General features: G+C 46.7%; 1 protein-coding gene across 3 annotated transcripts in view; it reads right to left on the reverse strand.

Moving 5' to 3' along the window:
* GLT1D1 (glycosyltransferase 1 domain containing 1) overlaps positions 1-22439 on the reverse strand; it is a 79982-nt gene that overhangs the window by 15970 nt on the left and 41573 nt on the right. For all 3 annotated transcript variants that reach the window (XM_023540411.2, XM_010600795.3, XM_064272044.1), the window contains 4 exons: positions 21756-21792; positions 19328-19384; positions 11786-11881; positions 11107-11156 (listed from right to left, as the gene is read on the reverse strand). In XM_023540411.2, the coding sequence (XP_023396179.1) occupies positions 11107-11156; positions 11786-11881; positions 19328-19384; positions 21756-21792 (240 nt within the window). The remainder of the gene's footprint in view (positions 1-11106; positions 11157-11785; positions 11882-19327; positions 19385-21755; positions 21793-22439) is intronic.

The following is a 22439-nucleotide window of genomic DNA, read 5'->3' on the forward strand; positions in this document are numbered from 1 at the left end:
TTATTCCTAGAAGAAAACTCATAGCTACACACAATTTATTGCTTGTTGTTGTTGTTTGTAACACCAAAAAAAAAAAAAAAAAACCTGCTGCTGTCTAGTCCATTCCAACTCCTAGCGATTCTATAGGACGCAGTAGAACTGCTCCACAGGGTTTCCAGGGAGTGCCGACCTTTTGGTTAGCAGCTGAGCTCTTAACCACTGCGCCACTAGGGCGCTGCTGTTTGCTATAGTTATTTATTGGCTTTGGCCACTTACTTGAGGCCAAACCCAAGCTCAGTCCTTTACTTGCACCGTCTTACTTCTTACAGCAATCCCGTTACCCTGTTCCCCGTTTTACACGTGAGGCCGTCACCGAAGCCCAGAGGTTGTGTAATTCGCCCAGGACCACAGAGTCAGGAGGTTGCTGGACCCGCAACCGGATTTAGACCGAGTTCTGGAAACCGTCTTCTACTGTCTCTCTAACGTCTGCTCCAAGGATTCCATCAGATACACAGAGAAAGCTCAGGTGGCATACGGAGTCCCTGTCTATTTACCCGCCCACTGTACCCTCCTACCCCCACCTCTCTCCTCATCTTACATTGTACTCTCCACCTTTGCCCCCAAAACTCATCCACCCTCACGGCGTAGGCAAATGCCACCTGAGACACTTTGTCTGATCATCTTGACCTAAAAATACTTCCTTCTCCAAAGTGTTTTAACACCGCCTGCCAAATACATCACCACCTGTCAGTTTGTCAGACCGGGGAGCTCGCATGTTGCTGTCATGCTGGAAGCGATGCCACCAGTATTTTCAGATACCAGCAGGTCCCCCATAGTGGACAGGTTTCAGCAGAGCTTCCAAACTAAGAAAGAGCTGGTGACCTACTTCTAATAATTAGCCAGTGAAAACTATGGACCACAACAGAACACAGTGACCACAGCAAAGAACTCGAGCACAGCAGTGATCATGAATACAGCACAGGACCGGGCTACGTTTCATTGTGTTGTACACGGGATGCCCGTGACTCAGAGCTGACTTTCCCAGCAACTAACGGCAACAACAACCCGACATGGGCTGACCTTTCTTGCCCTCGTCCATCTCTGCTCCTTACGTGTGTCATTTCCCTCCCAAAGCCATGACTCCTGACAATATTGGCTAAACCAGTCATGCCCAACTCACCCTACCTTACCCTTTTGCATTTCTGGTTTTTTATATTTTTCTTTTGGTTCAAATTACCCTAAACAATTCCATTACATTATAACCCTAAAATCTTATAGCGGACAAGTCAACAGTCCAATAAAAGCCTCCTTTGGGCTTTATAGGAGCCCTGGTGGCGCACTGGTTAAGAGCTCGGCTGCTAACCAAAAGGTCAGCAGTTTCAATCCACCAGGCAACCCTTGGAAATCCCACGGGACAGTTCTACTCTGTCCTATAAGGTCACCGTGAGTCGGAATCGACTCTGACCGCAATGGGTGTGGTTTGGTTGGGCTTTACATATTAATTTTTTATCGTAAGTAAAATAAATATTTACCTTATGAAGATTATTTTTAGTTGAAAATTCCTCTTTGTTTTTAATTTTATTACCACGCTTCTGCTCTCATAATCAACTATTTGGGAACAAAGAATCAGTCGAGGAGAACACAGCATTTAGAAGACTACAGGAGTACCGTGTCCTCTAACTATAACGTAACCCAAGGAAAAACGGCAACTTTCAGGCTGAAGTACAAACTGCATTAAACTTTTCTGGGTTTACTTCCACCTCAGTTCATTTTCAGATCTCTCAGGGAAGCCGAGTGGAACAAAACACAAGATAATGGAAAAAGGAAGGCTGGATATTTTATTTAAAGAAAGCACATGTTATGAAAATTTAAAAGGCAAAGCATTCGCTGCCAGCAGCAGAGAAAATTCTCATTTCCTCCCTGAGCTTATTTATCTTCTAACAAAACATATCGCTTCAGCTCCTGGGCTTAAGGAAAATAGTCCCTGATATAAGCAGTGACTGTGGAAGTCATTAAGGCCTCGCGCTCAACCCAGTGTCTGCACCCCGCTCCTTATCCCGGAGTGCCGGGGTGTCACCCACGTGAGGCACCCTCTCCCACCACCCATGGGCTCTGCTGCAGTGGCTGAACGCAGAGACCAAAGAAGCTGCAACAGAAAACCAGGGCCAAACTCAAGCCATCCTGCAGCCAAAACAGAATCCCAGCCTGTCAGAGCAGAAAGGAGACATCGGTGTGAACAGACCGTGTGTTAGCAATCACAGCAGGACGCTGCCCATGGCCGGCACTGTTCTGAGCATGTACTGGTGTCTGCTCATTGAAGCCTCACAGCCAACTAGGAGGCGGGTGGTATTGTGCCCATTTTACAGGTGGGGGAATGGATGCACACTAAGGTGAGGCAAGGTGCCCCCAGGTCCATGCACGTAACCGCTGGCTATGTAACCTCTAGGCCACACGGCAGAGCGGCTCCCCAGCGGGCCGGTGACTTGCCAGCACCCAGGAGCAATGAACGACCACGTGTATTTTGTATGGGAAACGTTCTTGCTGTGAATCACCGCCAAAGCAAACGAACGTAGGTGTGCCCCCCCAAGTACAACACGTATACGACATCAACTGTTTAAGGGATCTGAGAACATTCACTCTACTGTTCAGTAAACGATTGCTCGAGTACTTAAATGCCCATTAAAAACCAAACGCCTTGCTGTGGAGTCGATTCCAACTCACAGCGACCCCATGGGGCAGAGCAGAGCTGCCCGTAGGGTTTCCGAGGAGTGCCTGGTGGTTCAAACTGCTGACCTTTTGGTTACCAGCCATGGTTCTTAACCACTGTGCCACCAAGGCTCCAATTGAAAATCAGAGTAATGATACTCGAGAGAAAACCGTGATAATGGCCTTCTGTGTGGAGCTGTGGAGATGGCAAGCTGCTGACATGAATGCCACGTGCACCCACCCACAGGGCTTCTCTTTAGTGGCTCCCTTCCAGTCTGTAGTCACATGTCCCGGCTGTCTCCTCACTAAGTGAGCGCAGCACAGGGCGGCCGTGCCTGTTCTGGTCTCCCTTACACGGCCATGTGCCCGGAGTCTCCATTACACGGCCATGTGCCTGGAACAGACAGGCACTCAGGAAGGACTTCTGGGATGAGGGAGCAAAAAATTAGGTATGTTTATCTCTAAGTTTATATATATTTAAGGAGAAATATATAAACAATATATATGTATCTTTACATAATAAGCAGTAAATATATATGTATAGCAAAATGTACAGTAAATTTATATATACATATATACTAAATTGCTACAAAAGACCTCTTTGAAGTGTTGAAAAGCAAAGACATCACTCTGAGGACTAAGGTGCGCCTGACCCAAGCCATGGTATTTTCAATCTCATGCATGGGAAAGCTGGACAACGAATAAGGAAAACTGAAGAAGAGTTGATGCCTTTGAATTATGCTGTTGGCAAAGAACACTGACTATATGGTGGACTGCCAGAAGAATGAATAAATCTGTCTTGGAAGAAGTACCACCAGAATGCTCCTTAGAAGTTAGGATGGGGAGACTTCATCTCACGTACTTTGGGCATGTTATCAGGAGGGATCAGTCCCTGGAGAAGGACATCATGCTTAGTAGAGGGTCAGTGAAAAAGAGGAAGACCCTTAACGAGGTGGATGACACAGTGGCTGCAACAATGGGCTCAAGCATAACAATTGTGAGGATGGAACAAATTTGATGGCACCTGACAACAATATAGTAAATGTGTGTGTGCGTGCGTGCAATAACAATATAGCAAATGTGTGTATGTATATAAATATACCCATATATTTTATGTATATATGTGTGTGTACATAAATATATCGTAAACGATCAACAGTAGAATTCTTGCCTTCCGCACAGAAGACCTGGGTCTGATTCCCAGCCAATGACCTCATGTAAACCACCACCAGTCTGTCAGTGAAAAAGAGGACGACCTTCAACAAGACAGACTGACACACTGGCTGCAACAGTGGGCTTGCGCACAGCAAACTGTGAGGATGGGTGCAGGACCAGGCAGGGTTTCATTCTGTTGTCCATGGGATTGCTGGGGGTCAGAACCAAGTTGATGGCACCTAACAATAACAATGGAAACTCCGGTGGCACAGTGGTTAAGTGCTATGGCTGCTAACCAAATGCTGGCATTTCAAATCCACCAGGAGCTTCTTGGAAACTCTATGGGGAAGTTCTACTCCGTCCTATAGGGTTGCTATGAGTCGACGGCAATTTTTTTTTTTTTAAAACAATATAGTAAATGTGTGTGTGTTTCCAAGGATAGCCTGGTGGATTCAAACTGCCAACCTTAAGGTTAGCAGCCAAATTCTTAACTACTACAGCACCAGGGTTTCCATATACACACACACACACACACACATATATATACACATAGTAAACAACCAGTGGTAGAATTCTTGCCTTCCACATAGGAGATCTGGGTTCGAGTCCCGGCCAACGCCCCTCATACTCAGCCACCGCCCGTCTGTCAGCGGAGGCTTGTGTGTTGCCCTGATGCTGAACGGGTTCCAGCAGAGCTTCCAGACTAAGACAGACCAGGAAGAAAGGCCTGGCAACCTACTTCTGAAACTCAGCCAGTGAAAACCCTCTTGACACAATGGTCTGATCCACAATGATCATGAGGACGACAGGCAGTGTTTCCTTCCATTGTGGGTGGGGTCGCCACGGGTCGGGAGCCGAATGGAGGGAAAGGAAGCACAGCAAGCTTCCTGTCGACTTCACTGATCTTGCTCAGGGCCTCCACCGTGGTAAACATAGCATTGCTTAGGTTCTGGCAGCTGTGCATGGTTCACACGGCTCTGCTCTCCCCGTTTCCCTGAAGGAAAAGCACTGAGTAGAAGCTGGGGTCCAGTCGTCATAACCGTGTTGTTCCCATCGACTGACCTCTAAGTGTCCATCCTTCTGCTCTGCTTTTCAGTGAAAACACAAAGGCAGCATGCCCCCCTTGAGCATTTGTCCTGACCACACAGCGCCCACTTCACCTCTCTGCCAGGCCCAGCCTCCTCCAGGGAAAGGACTTCTTGGCTGGGTACGGGCTGCCTCACAGCAGGGCGATGTGGCCCAGGCTGGGTCACTGAACGCTGGACAGAATGACGCAGAGACAGACTAATGAGTGGGTGGGGCTGATGTCCCCGGCATGGTGGCTGGGACGATGCCTCCTGGTTAGGCCTTGCCCAGGTCCAAGCCTGGTCTGCAGCCTCCCTGACGATTCCCAGCGAGCTCCCAGATCCTCCCAACAAATGCCTGTCTGCTGAGGTTGGCCAGAGGCATTTGTTTCTTGCAGCCGCGGAGCCCTGACTGACGTAGTGCGGTTTCTCCACTGGAGTCTTTGCAGGTGGCAGGCTCTGTGGAGAGAACAGGACGGGGACAGTGGCTCCTGTAGGTCTGGCCGTCATTCCCTCACAACACATGGAGCTCTGTCCTGAGACACGGCAACCCACCAGCTCAGTGCAGGTCTGTACTCAGAGGCGCTGGGCGTGACCTGGGGAAGCTACGGCCTCAAAAGGACCTGATTCATACCTGAGCGTTTATTCACTCACTGAGCTCGACAGCTGACAAGGAAGGACATGCACTGGACCGGGCGTGCTACCATCACTCGTTTCTGGTGAAGAGCTCACATCAGTGCCAGCAATACTGCTCTTACATGGGGCGTTTAATCCGCTGTGTGAGATATTCGGTACATTACGAATTTCAATATGTCCCAAGGTCTGGCCCCTCACCCACTTTGCAAATCCATGTCCAAATTACCAGCACATTAACCTGTAGCACGGTCGTGAGTATTGAAAATCCAACCTAAGATTGTTCCAGTCTCCTGGTGCTGTGTTCAGAGGTGTTGACTCTGAAAATTAACAAACGTTGGACGTTCTGTGGCCGTGACGGGGGAGCTGGTTTGAGCAGAGCAATCAGGAGAAGCACACGTGAGAAGGTCACGGCTCAGCCAGGCCACCGTCTGGGGAGGGGACCCGCTGGGGAAGCAGCAGCACCTGCCCTGAAGGGGTGGGGGCCACCTGGTGGGCTCTGACACACACCCCCAGCCAGTGTGGCCCACGCTGTGCCTGTCAAACAGCAGATGTGACAGCAGCGTGCTGTGACATCAATTTGGGGATAAAAACAAGTATTTTTTCAATAGTGTGGTATAGAACAGCTTTTAAAAATATCTCAGTCCATGCAGTGCAGGAAGTGAAAGGGTTGTCAGTAAAGCCTGCTCCCCTTGCGTGGGTGTGTTCTGGGTCGCTACAGACATGTGGCAGAGTAGACCCCGCCTGCTCACAGGAGCTGACTGTGCGTGTTGCATGTCCTCTGTGCTCAGGGACATCGGGTCAGCAATGGACGCTGGCCAGGGAAGGCGCGTTTGTGCCAAGGACCCAGGCAGGCAGGGCCCTGACCCCTCAGAGAGCCGCTGTTAGCCATTTACTAACACACCCACGACTGTGATTAAAACACAAAACTTGAAGGTGTCAGCTCATCTGCACTATCAGAGGGTCTGTTAAATTGGCTTTAAACCCTTGGTGGGGCCTAGGGGCCAAGCAGCGAACAGTAGCTTGAGGCATGTGGCACTGACTGGACTCTGCTCCTTAGAAACGCCATGCTCCCATCATTCTGTCGGCCGAGATGAGGTCTGGGCAGGTGCTTCTGACTCTCCCTGGAGGGCAGGGATGTGAACTGGGGTCAGGCCCAAAGCTCTGCCTCTGCCTGGAGGTCCCTGCCAGGCTGGGAGGACAGGTCTGGGCAGCAGAGGAAGGCACAACACGGGGTCCCAGGCTACATGTGAACACGGCTACATGTGAGTGTGGATACACATGAGTGTGGCTACACGTGAGCATGGCTACATGTGACTTGGCTACACGTGAGCATGGATACACATGACTTGGCTACACATGAGCATGGATACACATGACTTGGCTACATGTAAGGGTGGCTACATGTGACTTGGCTACAGTGAGCGTGGCTACACGTGACTTGGCTACACATGAGCATGATTACATGTGACTTGGCTACACGTGAGCATGGAGACACATGACTTGGCTACATGTAACGGTGGCTACATGTGACTTGGCTACAGTGAGCGTGGCTACACATGACTTAGCTTCACATGAGCATGGCTACATGTGACTTGGCTACATGTGACTTGGCTACACGTGACTTGGTAAAACGAGAGCATGGCTTGGGGCCTGGCGCTGACTGCAGGCTTTGCCGCAACTGAAGGGTGTGTCCCCGTGTCCTAGAGGGGCTATAATTACAGACGGTGAAGTGCTGGCAGAAGGAGTGCTTTGGAATTTTTCAGGACACCTGGCAGTGAACCAAAGGACTCAGGCGCTCAGATCCCACCACTGAAGAGGCCTATTTCCTAATGACTGTCCTCTCATTACAGTCGCATCATGGACTTTGCTCCACCCAGGCAAGCAGTCTGGTCCTGCTGTAGACGCAGCTCCAGAACCTTCCTACGGGGCTCAGGGTTGGGGACCTGTCTTGAGCCTGTACTTGCCCGGCCGGCATCCTGTTGTCAGGCAGATCATAGGTGTAGCAGAACGGCTTCGATGTGGGGAGGAGGGGCCACAGGAACTGTGGGAGAGTGTCCCCGAGTCACGCCCCTCCATTGTCACTGGACACCTGCATGGCCTTCAGCCCCGCTCCAAACCACTGTCCTCCTGAGTCCTGATGTCAGATCCTGGTCATGGTCTACACCAGGCAAAGTCGTGGTAGTCCTCACTCCAAACCAGTCAGCGATTACCTCCTTCCAGAAGTTAGAAACAAAAACAGAGCTGTATTGTGTGGGACCTACAAGGCCAACAGTGTGTTCGTGTGCACGTACACGCATGCATATACACGTGTGTGCCTTCTGTGTGTACACGTGTGTTTGTGTGCACATGTGTCTGTGCAGGTGTTCATGCATGTTTGTGCATGTGTACTGGTGCGTGTGCACGTATGTGTTTGGTTAGTTTCCAGCGCTTAAAAATAAAGACATCTCACACACATTGTAGGGCCTGCCTCTCTGGAATCCTCTGCGGAGGTGTGGGGCCTCCCCTCCAGTGACTTCACAGTGCACCGCAGCCTCTACCTGTCCTCCAGCCCTGGGCCTGACGGTCACGTTGTCTTACGGTCAAAATAGCAGGAAAGAGAAATGCCTCCTACACTAATTATTCTTTTAAAAGTAGGCAGACAAAATTTAGCAAGAAGGTGATGTGCTCCAAAACCAAATGTCGGAGAACGTGGATTTCCTCAGGGAGCCGGGAGGGAGGGAGGGGAAGGAAGGAGGGAAGGGAAGACACACAGGTCTTTCCTAGAAGACTGTGGGTGAGAAGCCACATGAAAACCCTGCAGGACAACCAAGGAGTCCAGGGAGCTATGACTTGTTCCAGTAACTCCTCTCTTCCACGTCTCTCTGCTACCACAGCAAACACTTCCTATGTCTTTATTTTTTCCTCTAGAAAAAAAAGTTACTTCCACATATTTCTTGCTACGTATGTGCTTCCAAGTTTGCCACCTGTCTACAGGTTTTCTTAAAGGAAACGCGATAACAGAAAAAGTCAAGCTGAGAAATCGGATCGTCCTCAGCTCAGCGGCTCCGATTCCAAATGCTTCTCTCCCCCGAATGTTCTTTTCGGTGTCTCTTCCCGCACGCACACTAACACCTTATAAAGCCGTTCCCAGACTTCAGCTACCCACATCGCCTTCACTACGGGTCGTGTCTGCATACCATCTGTATTATTGGTTACTTAATATTTCTCCTCAAGTGAATTCAACGTATTTTTAAAGAGAATTTTCATTAAGCCAGTATCACGTGCTATAAAGAGAATGTGACCACAAAAATAAAAACGATAAGGAAGAAAATCTTGGTATGAAATCCTTGCAAGAGACTGGGGCGGCCCACGGCCCTGCGCCTGCAGCCTCTCTTGGTTAACCAGGGGGATGAGCAGGAGGTTCGGCGTCAAATGGAAACTGTCTCCTTCAATCACACCCTTCAAACAGAAGGAGGAAAAGAGAATTTTAAAACAGTGACAGCTTTAGCCTGAGCTTAGCCAGAAGGCCGGGAAACAGAAACAATAACTCTACGTTCACAGGACTTAACACTCACTGATGCCATGGCAATCGCTTGTTACCCCCAGAAGTCCGGCAAAGTGTGTGCATGTGTGCACCTGTGTGTATGTGAGCGTGTGTTTATTGTGCATGTGTGTACTCGTGTATGTTTTTACGTGTGTATGTGTGTGCGTGCGCATGCATGTGTGCATGAAAGAAAGACCACACAAATTGTGTGCAGTAGCTGATGTGGCCACACAGATTCTGGCCCCTGATCTTACTTGCCCACGTGGCCTTTCCCAAGGTGAACAAAGTTCTTGTGAACACTGAGAAAAGGGTGCAACGTCCACGGCTTCCTTTGTGGGTCCCTGGGGGCCTGGAAAGCCCACGTGAGGAAGGACTAGAGGCTAGCTGAGGCGCTTACATGACCCTCCCGTCGTGGACACAGAAGACACAGGGAGTCGTGCAAGCGCTCCACACTCACAAAGTCACTGTCCCCTCCCATTCCCACTGCAAACCACGCAGCCCTGGAGCAGAAACCCCCAGTCTATGGCCTTCACAGGGGAAATGCCTAGTGCACCCTGTAGTCCAAATTGCATTGAAAGAGTAGACGTGTACTGTCCAGAGGTTGCTGTGCAGTTCACAGACACAGGTCCTGAGGACCATGTGGGCCTACACGTGACTCAGCCATGACAGGGGACCCCGAATCCCCCAGCTGGCCTCAAGCCTGGAGGGCTGTGACCTTGGGTGTGAGCATATTCCATGCAGAGCATATTTTGGGTGTCAAAACACTTACTTTTCACACTGTGGCTCCCAGGAGCAGGCCGCCTCTTTTGCTGGTGCCCGGGTGAAGAGCCAGCCCTGGTTCATGTGCTGAGCTATATTTGAGGGCACGCCAAAGATGATTTGGACCCCACAGGAGGTGTGCCCTGTACACTAATGTAGACTAACCTTTGCTCCATGTGACGACCCTCAGTTTACTAGTGACGCTTCATCTGAAGGTATGAAAACTATGTGGACTATATGAAGAACGGGGCATGAGGAATGGAAGAAGACTCATTAACAACCTGCAATATATAGATGACACAACCTTGCTTGCTGAAGGTGAAGAGGACTTGAAACACTTCCTGATGAAGATCAAAGACCACAGCCTTCAGTATGGATTACACCTCAACATAAAGAAAACAAAAATCCTCACAACTGGACCAATGAGCAACATCATGATAAACGGAGAAAAGATTGAAGTTGTCAAGGACTTCATTTTACTAGGATCCACAATCAACACCCGTGGAAGCAGCAGTCAAGAAATCAAAAGACACATCGCATTGAGCAAATCTGCTGCAAAGGACCTCTTTAAAGTGTTAAAAAGCAAGGATGTCACTTTAAGGACTAAGGTGCCCCTGACCCAAGTCATGGTGTTTTCAATCATATATATGTGAAAGCTGGACAATCAAAAAGGAAGACCAAAGAAGAATTGATGTTTTTGAATTATGGTGTTGGCGAAGAATAATGAATATACCATGGGACTGCCAGAAGAACAAAGAAACCTGTCTTGAAAGAAGTACAGCCAGAATGCTCCTTAGAAGCAAAGATGGGGAGACTTCGTCTCATGTACTTTGGACATGTTATCAGGAGGGATCAGTCCCTAGGGAGGGACATCATGCTTGGTAAAGTAGAGGGTCAGCGAAGAAGAGGAGGACCCTCAACGAGATGGACTGACGGAGTGGCTGCGACAATGGGCTCAGCCGTGACAATGATCATGAGGATGGCGCCGGACCAGGTAGCGTTTTGTTCTGTTGTACATGGGATTGCTGTGAGTTGGAACCGACTCGATGGCACCTAACAACAACAACTTCATGTCCGTTAATTAACTGTTAAGATTCATAAAACCCAGGACTTCCAACCTTGGTCTGGTTTTCATTTTTAAAAAGGGCAAACAGACTTTGTTTACTTAAACAGAAAAAAATAATCTTTTGTATATAAAAGTAACATAGACTAATTTCAGAAAATAATGAAAGTATAAAGAAGAAAGCAGAGATGAGCTAAATGTGAAAGGCGTTATCAACTTACTTCAGGACCAACAATTACCATGTAAACACTGGGCTCCTCCTGATGCCATTCTTGGGAGGAGAAAAAAGAGAAAAAATGGTTTTAAGTCACAGCTGAAAACACAATTAAATTTAATATAAATAGTGCATGTCATTTTGCATTCATTCATGAGTCAATTAAAATTATATTTATTAGAAACTTACACATTTGACATTTTATCCTTTAGATTTTTTTCTAAAATTCTACACATTGTTCAGATTTCTAATTTATTAGAAAACAAGGACAAATATGCCACCACAACTCCATGTGAATTTGAGAAGATATTGAAGAGTATGCAGATTAAGTAAGGAAATAAAGCTCCAAACACGCCATACAAATTGGCATATGTAAAATATTGTTAGATAAAATTATTTTAGTCTTGTAATTGTTTGCTAGTTTTATGATTTCCTCAGAACCTAAAGGACACAGCAAAGTAGAATTCTAGATAAAAACCACTGCACAGAGATATTAATGCCATAAATTATTTTTATGGTTGTTCTCAAAGTAGGGACTTATGTGACTCTCACTACTGTAGAAACAGCTCTGCCTTTGTACAAAGGACGAGAAGACAAAACTTAAAGTCCTACACAAAGAAATGCTGAGACGTGGACTAAACAGAATCCCACAAACAGAGGAGGAAGGAAACCCTATAAGAACCTACCTGAGAATGCATTCACCAAGTAGAGAGGGTCCTTCACTTGTCTAAGTCCACATACCAAAAGAAACACGTGTAAGTTGTCAGCACTTTGGTTAATCTCTGCAACACAAGAGTTAAAATATTTTAAATGGGATAGACTGCGCGTGACAATATAGCAACAATGACCCCACAGATACAGCTCAGAAGTCGGAGGTCTTGGATGTCTGAGCAGGCTGTTCCTACTACTAACACTGTTACGTGAACTTCATTTCTGTGAACGACCCCCGTCTCCCAGTTGGCACATCTCAGCTGAGCTCAGACTATTGTTGTTGTTGTTAGGTGCCATGGAGTCAACTTCAACTCAAAGTGACCCCATGAACAACAGAACAAAACACTGCCTGGTCCTGTGCCATCCTTACAATTGTTGCTATGTTTGAGGCCATTGTTGCGGCCACTGTGTCAATCTGTATCGTTGAGGGCCTTCCTCTCTTTTGCTGACATTCTAGTGTACCAAGCAACTGGTCCCTCCTGATAACATGTCCAAAGTACATGACACAAAGTCTCGCCATCCTCACTCCTAAGGAGTACTCTGGCTGTGCTTCTTCCAAGACAGATATGTTCTCTCTTCTGGCCGAGTTAAGGGTAAATTTACCTCTGCTATTATTACGACAGCAGCAAGTGAGTTAGTGAGTATTATAAGGAAAGACAGGGCAGGGAGAACAGGATCAATTTCTGCTGAAACATGAACCAGAGGTCCTAGGAAATATTTGGGTCCACTGACGATTAGGGAGAACATTTCCCTCATGAAACTAGAAAAATGGCTTATGTATTAAAGTACCCTTGAAAACATACACACACATAAATGACCACAAAAAAAAAAAAAAAAAAACAGTTGTCATTGAGTTGACTCCACGCGCATCAGAACAGAACTGGGTTCCACAGGGTTCTCAATGGCTTATATTTCAAAAGTAGATCCCAGGCCTTTCTTCCAAGGAATCTCTGGGTAGACTTGACCTTCCAACATTTCAGTTAACAGCTGAATTACATAACCATTTGTGCCACCCAGTGATGTAATATATATACATATTTCTGCACCCCCTGAGTCTGAGCCAGCCTATGACTTGCCTTGACCAACAGAATACAGAGGAAGTGACAGTGAGTGACTTTCAGGAAGCTTGTGGCATTTGCTCTCACCTCCTACAGTACCACTGCCTTGTAACCAAGGACAGGCCAGCCTCCTTGAGAATGAGGCTTGGTGGAAAGGGACCATCAGTCCCAGCCGAGCCCCAGATGTGGGCGAGGACCTACAGGAGGGTCAGGCCGCAGCCGACCTCAAGCAGGTGCAAGAGCCCAGTCAAAACATGGGAAGTAGATCTAAGTCAATTGGCAAAATAATTCTATTATGAAAACATTCTGCATCCCACTTTGAAATGTGGCGTCTGGGGTCCTAAATGCTAACAAGCGGCCATCTAAGATGCATCAATTGGTCTCAACCCACCTGGAGCAAAGGAAAATGAAGAACACCAAGGTCACACGACAACTAAGAGCCCAAGAGACAGAAACGGCCACATGAACCAGAGACCTACATTATCCTGAGACCAGAAGAACTAGTTGGTGCCCGGCCACAATCAATGACTGCCCTGACAGGGAGCACAACAGAGAACCCCTGAGGGAGCAGGAGATCAGTGGGATACAGACCCGAAATTCTCATAAAAAGACCAAACTTAATGGTCTGACTGAGACTGGAGGAATCCTGGCGGCCATGGTCCCCAGACCTTCTGTTGGCACAGGACAGGAACCATCCCCGAAGACAACTCATCAGACATGAAAGGGACTGGACAGTGGGCGGGAGAGAGATGCTGATGAAGAGTGAGCTAATTAAATCAGGTGGACACTTGAGATTGTGTTGGCATCTCCTGTCTGGAGGGGGGATGGGAGGATAGAGAGAGTGGGAAGCTGGCAAAATTGTCACGAAAGGAGAGACTGGAAGGGCTGACTCATTAGGGGGAGAGCAAGTGGGAGTACGGAGTAAGATGTATGTAAACTTATATGTGACAGACTGACTTGATTTGTAAACGTTCACTTGAAGCTCAATAAAAGTTAATTAAAAAAAAAAACAAAAAACCACATGGGAAGTAGAGATGAACTATCCCAGCTGAGCCTAGCCCAAATCGCCGACCCACAAAATCAAGGGAAACCAAATGGTGGTTGTTTTAAGCCACTACATTTCGCAGGAAAAGATTTTCTTGTTTGTTATGTAGCAAAAGGTAACTGATTCAATAGAAATTATTAATATATTTAACATAAGCTGACTTAAAAGTTCAGCATTTACAACTATATACAATTGGATCCAAAATCATGCAAGTAAAAAGTTTTCTTTCCCAAGATGGGCGTTCATCCATTATTAAAGGCAAACAATTTCATTTTCTCTGTGCTTTTCATAGTCTTGAGTAGGAATACAATCAGTCTTAAACGTAAAAAGGTACACTGATACCAGTTTAACCCAATCATAGGAGCCATAATAAATTAATACATAACCAGTTCTGAAGAAAAATCTTTGCTATAATGTTAAGATTGAGAATACATTTCAGAAAAACCTGAAATTATCATAGCCTCTGAATTTAATGTTAATGTCATTGATATATTGGGGTTTTTTTTGTACCTCATTACAGTTCTGAGCATCCTTAACCTTAGAAATACAAACCTTAATGAGTACTTGTTTGACCGGAAGTTTAAGCTGGCTATGTGCAGGATTTCAATTTGAGGTCAGGGGAACTTGAGATCAGGCATTTGAATTTGAGGTCAGAAGAAGCTTAATAGATGATAAGAGTTAAAGAAAATCTCTAAGCGTAAGGAGATCAAGTCTGAGAAAGAGTCAAACCTACATTGCTAGGCAAGAACCATCAATGCTAAAAGGAGTGAGAGTTTGATGAGATAAAAAGTATCTTCCCAAAATGACTTTTTAATTACAAAGGAAAAAAACAGTATCTGTACATTTTTTTTGTACATGAAGAGGAAAACCTGGTGGTGTAGTGGTTAAGTGCTACAGCTGTTAACCAAGAGGATGGCGGTTCAAATCCCCCAGGCACTGCTTGGAAACTCTATGGGGCAGTTCTACTCTGTCCTATAGGGTTGCTATGAGTCGGAATCGACTCAACAGCAGTGGGTTTGGTTTGGGCTTGGTACATGAAGAAACCAGAGGAGATGCTACCCTAACCAAACAAGGAAACCTCAGCCCAGTACATGACATACATGTGTTCACAGACATACACGCAAGTGCACACACAACACACACACAGTTTATAGAAAGTTTTTAAAAAATCACCCAGAATGCGACAAGCTGACATCAGGTGCCTCCCGATGTGATACACCACCACTTGACACTGTCCTGAGGCACGTGGGATGCGTACTCAAATATACACGAACACAAGGAGGAGGAGGAAAAGGAGGAAGGGGAAGAACCATCAAAGGACCAAAAAGAGGGAGAAAGTGGAGACTGAGTATTATCGAACTGGAAAACTAAATACAAAAAAACACCCACACATACAACACACGAAGAGGGCACCCAGAGAGGGTACCCAAAGAAACCACTGTTTGAAGAACCTACCTGGTGTCTACCAAGGAAGATTCTGTTTATTTATTTTGCTATCTGACAGGGAGAGATGTTGGAAACCTATCTTGTTCCTTTATTTTGACACTGGTTAGCTACCGAGAACAACAGGCCCAGACACTAGGGTAGTACACAGCCAGGTAAAGCGGGAAAAAGGGACTCCACCTGCCACCTCACAGAACCCCCTGGACAGCCAACCCTGAGGACAAAATCCACAATTCACAACACTGATTTCCAAACTGTTTTGACTGTGATTTACAATAAGGTAAACATATTATTATTACAACCAGTACACATGACATTTATATATACAGCAATTTATATAAAATTTCAAAAAACAGTATCTCAAGGTGCTGACCCTGATCTGTAAGACCCTGGAGGGAGCTGAGTTAATCCTACATTCCTTTGTCACCCTCATCTCCTTCCCAGGTGGAGATTAAATGTAACAGGCTGGGAATTTAGGAAACGGAACTACAATGTGACAGAATAAGGGCTAAATGCATTGTCTTATTCTAGAATTTAAAAAATAAGACGTGGAGGCAGCACTTTGGATTCAAGTAGCTTGTGTGCACTTCCCAAATACAGAAATATCATTTTCAAGGAAAGAGAATAGCTGGAAAATCCTGATCAAACAACCACGTTCTCGAGCCCAGCACATGCAAGCCATTTCAGACTCCCGACAGCCCGGGCCAGCATTAGGAAATGCGTTCTGTTCTTTCCAAGGTTTTCACAAAGAATAAAACAGATCGGCCTGCTGAGGTTTGGAGGGAAGGCAGGTACCTAGCTAGTTTCATGTCTTCATTTTGGACTCAAGGCTTATTTTCCTTCCCCTTGCCTGTCTTCTAACAGCCAGATCACGCATGAGTCAAGGTTAGAACCCCTCACATACAATCGCCCACATTTGTGTGTCTTCTTGGTATTACCATTTCCTGGAAGATGGTACTTTTATCTTCAAAACAAAATGTGTTGTCTTCGTGGTCTGACACCACAGGGGTATCAGCAGGCTGAGCACCAAGCTGCCCAAACCTGTGTAACTTGGCAGCCGGCTTGAAAAGAGAGATCTCACCCTCTTTCAGCCATATCCTAGGCCTACATTTATTCTATTAGCTCTCTTTATTTCTTCTATAGATTATTATAAGGAGGAAGAAAATTAAGAACTTCAGCTGAACATATGACCCTTGGTGGATTTTAGCTAAAAAACCTAAATTGGGGGCTGTGAGAGTATAAAGGGACCTGGTAACATTAATTTTCCTTAAGAAAAACATGTGAATTTTTCTAGGAGTCACCTGATGAAGAAAAATGCTACGATCTGAGTTAGGCGTATTAGAATCTTCACACAGAAAGAACAAAGAGGGAAAGAAGGAAGGGAGGGAGGGAGAAGGGAAGGAGGGTGAGAGGAAGAGAGAGAGAAAAAAACATAGAAATAAAATGGAAAACGGAAACACAGGAGGGAGTGACCCGGTCAAACTTAAGCAAAGTTCTGGGGTGTGGTGGCCGGCGAGACGTTATGATCCTAGGTGTGTTGGCCACTGGCATTAAAAAGCAGACACCGTACCGAACATTGGATCACACCCACATTTAAGATATGTAGGGAGATGTACAGAGAAACGCAGGGCAGGTTACCAGCTTGATATCTATAAACGCATCTTCCAATCAGAATAGCAACTTTACCGTTTATTTGATCGTAGGGAATCTGTTCAAATAAGGTATCTGGCTAGCATAAAATCGGTTTAATGGCTTCAACTAAGGAGCCTTGGTCTTTGTAAAGTAGGGCTTAGCGACATCGCTGCAAACTGTCAGAAAGCCCGCGGCACGCGGGGAGCAGAGCGTGGTCTGAAATTGCAGCAGGCGTTGAAGGGCTTGACAGCCCACCAGCCTTGGTGCCTAGTCAGCTCCCCGTCCAGTCCCGCGGCGTGTGGAGTGAGGCCCTGCCGACCCACCCCTCCATGTCAAGGTGGACGGCTCAGAGAACTCCCAGGGTAAGCACTGGACCGCTGGCACTGTGTGTCGCATTCACTGTCTTCCGTTTCCACTGTCTGGGGCTCAGAGTGGAAGCACCAAATCACAACACGCCTTTCAAACCCTCTGCAGGTCAGAGGAAGATAGAGCGGGGCGAGGCCAACAGCCCATCTCCTTCGCCTGAACTGCACCAAAGACCGCACAGACAAGGACAGACGCCTGAACGTAAACCCAGAGACCCAGACCAATCTCACACCCACCTTCCAGCTATTACCTAGCACACAGCCGTCAGAGCCACGACCAAAGTTTCTCTGCACCCATATATTCTGGGTGCTTTTACAACTTCCAACCACACAAATCACAATTAAACTCCATCCATGCAGGACTCCAGAAAAAATGTTTTCTGAGGGGTATTTTAAACATCTTGGCTGTTCTGTTAATCACCCAGTAGTAAGACCAATAAAATCAATCAATCACGAGACTCCAGAACTTGATGAAAAATCTCGCTTCCTTTGGATACTCGGAGTCTCACGTGTACCGCAATTGTGTGCTGTGATGTGTGGAAGACGAAATAACCTCACAACAGGCAATTTAACGTGGGTCCAGTGGTTCTGAATTACGGCACGTGCCTGCTGACATGATAAAGTAATCGGGTGGTACGGGCTCATTTATAAGGCTGAGAACAGCTACGCTATTGTCACCGAGATTAATGAATACAATACAAAAATTATTTCTATTAAAATGCTTGGAAATTTTTCTTTTCGAGGGAAGCCAACACTGACATACAGTATGTGGCAAAGGTTTCATTTGGAGGTTTTGTAGTGGAAACAAGTTTGGGGTGTCTTGGGGTTTGCTGAGAGCAGGAATGGGTTTCGCATTTCCAGTATCTTCTCAGATGTTGACCAAAGGACCTGCAACTGTACTTTGCCCCGACCCTGGTATTTGGCAGTGTGCATTATCGATTCTAGGGAGAAACATTCCAGCTTAAAACAGAACCATTATTATGCTTCAAATCGCACCTGTTGAGCCAATTTTAGCTGTTCTTTATTCAGGAGGCCTGATGGTGCAGTGGTTAAGAACTCGGCTGCTAACCCAAAGGCTGGCACTTGGAACCCACTCAGCAGCTCTTTGGGAGAAAGATCTAGCAATCTGCTCCTGTAAATATTACAGCCTAGGAAACCCTAAGCGGCAGTTCTACTCTGTCACCTGGGGTCACCGTGAGTCAGAACTGACCTAATGACACCCAACAACAACAGTACCTTTACCCAGAATCCCTGGGTTGGTCAGCCTGTCAGGCAGCTATAAACCAGTGACACCAGTGTGTAATTTTCTAATGACATAGGATGTTGGGCATTTTTCCATATGCTTAGTCATCCGTATATATTCTTCAGTGAGGTACCCAAACCCACTGCTGTCGAGTCGATTCTTGAGGGTATTTTCATCTTTTAAAAATTATATACGAATCAGCAAGGAAAACTGCTGAGAAAGATCACAGCAAAACATTAACAGCAGTTCCTTTTTGGTGCTGAGATTTCAAGTGAATTACATTTCTTTGTTCTGATACATACTTTCTTCCTTTGTCTACAGTGGTCATTTATTAGGTGCAGAATTAATAAAGAAAACTAAAATGAACACGTGAGCCTGTTATCCTTAAAGAGAGCAAGTGTCATTGAGAGTGACGCTAACCATTTGCGAGTCTGCCCTCAGAGCGGCACTGGGGCATGGGGGGGCTGAGATCCCCTTGGCCCGCCTTTCCTCACAGGCACAGAACCACTGATGGAGGCCCAGAGAATGGAGAGGAACTCAGTCTGTCCTCCTGCTCTTCCTTGCCCCACGCCAGTCCGTGGTACTCCCCATCCCACTTAACACAGCAGATGTCTTTGACCTGACAGCCTTGTTTTCGTGAACCTCTTGTTGGGAACGTAACAAACAAGGACGTGACACTGGCAGACAAGGTGCACTTCAACGGGGGGGAACGGGGAGGTATGCTATCTTACCTGCATGCTGAAGAAAGGTGTTCCAGTTAAAGGCGGCGTTTGGTGTTGTTGTAATCCCTGCCCCAAAGGAAGAAGAAAATGAGAACTTTCACTTGGATGAGGCTGCCGGTATTTCACCAGATGCTTTGTGTTGAAGTTAACGAAATGGTAATACTTGGTTCATACAAAGCCATTCTAAGTTCTGAGCGCTTCACCAAATTCCCATTAATCCCTCCAACAGGTGACATCCAAGTGAGCTTTGTGGGCTCCAAATGGGCATCGACCCGCCACTTCCAACCACAATCCACTCCTGGGGTCATAGCAGATGCCACTCAGTGACCCTACAGAACAGAGTAGAACTGCCACATAGGTTTTCCAAGGCTGTCATCTTTATGGAAGCAGGCTGCCACACCTTTGTGCCACAGAGAGGCTGGTGGGTTCAACCCACTGACCTTTTCAGTTATCATCTGAGCACTTTACCACTGTGCCACCGGGGCTCAAGGTCATAGGAACCTTGAATTCCTTTAAAAAGCAGTCCTGGATGGTGCAAACAGTTAATGTGCTTGGTCAAAAGGTTGAGTCCACCCAGAGGCACCCCAGTGAAAGGCCTAGCAGCCTACTTCTGAAAAACCACCCAGTGAAAACCCTACGGGGTATACAGTCCTACCCTGCCACACATGGGGTCACCATTAGTCGGAGTGGACTCAACGGCACTTGGTTTGGCTTTTTTGGAACCGGTTTCTCAAGCATTAGCGATTAAATTCTAATAACGCTATGAAAACCTGTGTCTTTATTTAAAACCCCTAATCTCAACCTTCTCCAAGTCCTGTCTTACTACCTGGTCTTCCTCAGACAGATCTTAGGCTGAAAAGTCTCTGAACAAGTGGATATCTTTAAGGTGTAGGAAATTCAGAGGAACACTGAACAGATGGTCTTGATAACAGGAAAAATTAAGAACTTCACAAAATGTAAGTTAAGTCGACTCATCACCTTCCATAGTGAATAATTCAAACAATGACTATTTAATGAGTGCCCGCTCTGTGCCAGGCCCTGCTTCCCACACACTATCGGGAACCCTTCAGACTTGTTGGGCAGGTCGATTCCTCCAGTTCACCCGGGAGGAAACTGAGATTTACAAGGTGAAAGGGCATGTTCACGGTGGCACAATGTGCAGGCAGCAGAGGCTCCCTGCAAACCCCATGTTTTTCCGACCACACCAGGGTTTTCCCTGCCTGTAAATGAGGCCACAGCAGAGGAAAGGAGGGGGTGCTGATCCAGCAGGAATCACGATCTTACGCATATCCGTAACCAAGGAAGCTCTCCATTTGTTAAACGGGGGCTCCAGAGAGGTCTCATTGGGTGAACAGTTCTGTTGCTAGACGTACATCTGAAGTTGCTACTGGGTTTGCAACACTGCAGTGTGACATGTGGAGGGGGGGCGCCTAACAGCCCCACTTGTCCCATTGGGATTAAACACATAAAACCAAATCTATTGCTGTAAGTCAAGTCTGACTCATAGTGACCCTACAGGACAGGGTAGAACTGCCCCACAGGATTTCCAAGGCTGTAATCTTTACTGAACCAGATTGCCAGGTCTTTCTCTTGTGGAGCGGCTGGTGGGCTTCAAACAGCTAACCTTCAGTTATCAGCTGAGCACTTAACCATTGTGCCCCCAGAGCTCCTCCTTGGAGTTAAGTACCACAAAAAACTCCTGTGAGGCTTGAACTCCTTACCTTGACCGGCATTTCTCCTAACCTCCTAAGCTTGAGGTCAGTTCTGTGTTCTAGAATTCCTATCTTTGCACGGCTTCTACTGTGTAGTAGAGTGGCTTATAAACTGTGCGTAGAAGACCCCGGAGGGTTCTGTGGAAGGGCACAGACTGAGTATATTGTACTTTTATGGAAAATGTTAGGTGATTCGCATTTTAAATTACTCTTTTGTAAGTTCTCCTATTTAGCTATTATTTCAACGTTAGGAAAATAATAAGAATGTCTCCATCTTACTAACTCCAGAGTCTGAGTTCCTGATCCTTCAGTAACAAGGAAGTTGGACGTGACACCCAGGCTGGGGGCTGAGACAGGCTGAGAGATGGGGAGAGGGCCCATTTGCCTTCGGTGGTTCAGCCTTGGTGCTGGGACAACCTAGCTTCCCAGGTAAGGACGGTGGGCTTAAACAGGTGTCGTCACTCAGGGTGGGCAAAGGGAGCACCTGATCTGTCAAACATATTTTAATGCTTAATGTACTCCCATGTGTTTAAACTTCTAATTATGGAATATTCTCAGCATATCCCAGAGGGGAGAAAAGAGTATAACGACCCCAAAGCAGCCCACCCACTTACAATCCTCATCCAGCCATGGCTTGTCTGGGACACCCTTAGCCCCCAACACCACGTCTCAGACAACACATTATTGCTTTAAAAAGAAAAAAGTACATATTTAAAAATTCTCACCTTGACTTTGGACATAGATCTTACCCCTCACATGCGGCTTTTGGAAAGAGGGGAGAGAGAAAAAAGTAAATTTCACAGAATTCAATAGTCCGGGACAACTGCTTTTTAGAAATAACCCAACCCAAACCCAGTGCCGTTGAGTCGATTCCGACTCATAGCGACCCTACAGGACAGAGTAGAACTGCACCATAGAGCTTCCAAGGAGCGCCTGGCAGATTTGAACTGCTGACCCTTTAGGTTAGCAGCCGTAGCACTTAACCACTATGCCACCAGGGTTTCCTTTTAGAAATAAAGGCCATAAAAATTCCTGTAGGAAAAGTGTCACCAAGGATCATCTACAAATTACTCACAGACGTGTTACTCTACAGGAGCAAAAGTTACCTCTGCTTTTAATTGCCCGTTAAAAATGCGGTTTATAAGGTAAGAAGCGCACAGAGAGAAGTCCTTAAAAGGGGCTGGAGGCGGTTCCCAGGTTAGTAGGACAGCTACTGCAGCCCAGCCAGACAGCATGCTGCTGACGAGTCCACCCCAGGCATCTTGCACTATGGCTCAAGATGGAGATTCTGGGAAGCATGGTTTTCCTGTACCCGTCCAGAGTAGGGTCTCTGCCTTCAGCAAGAGTACTCTCCCCAGGCTTTGGAATAAAAAGAAGGCGGCAGCACCCAATATTTGGAAACAGAGACT

The sequence above is a fragment of the Loxodonta africana genome, chromosome 19 (assembly GCF_030014295.1).
Source record: "Loxodonta africana isolate mLoxAfr1 chromosome 19, mLoxAfr1.hap2, whole genome shotgun sequence".
NCBI lineage: Eukaryota > Metazoa > Chordata > Mammalia > Proboscidea > Elephantidae > Loxodonta > Loxodonta africana.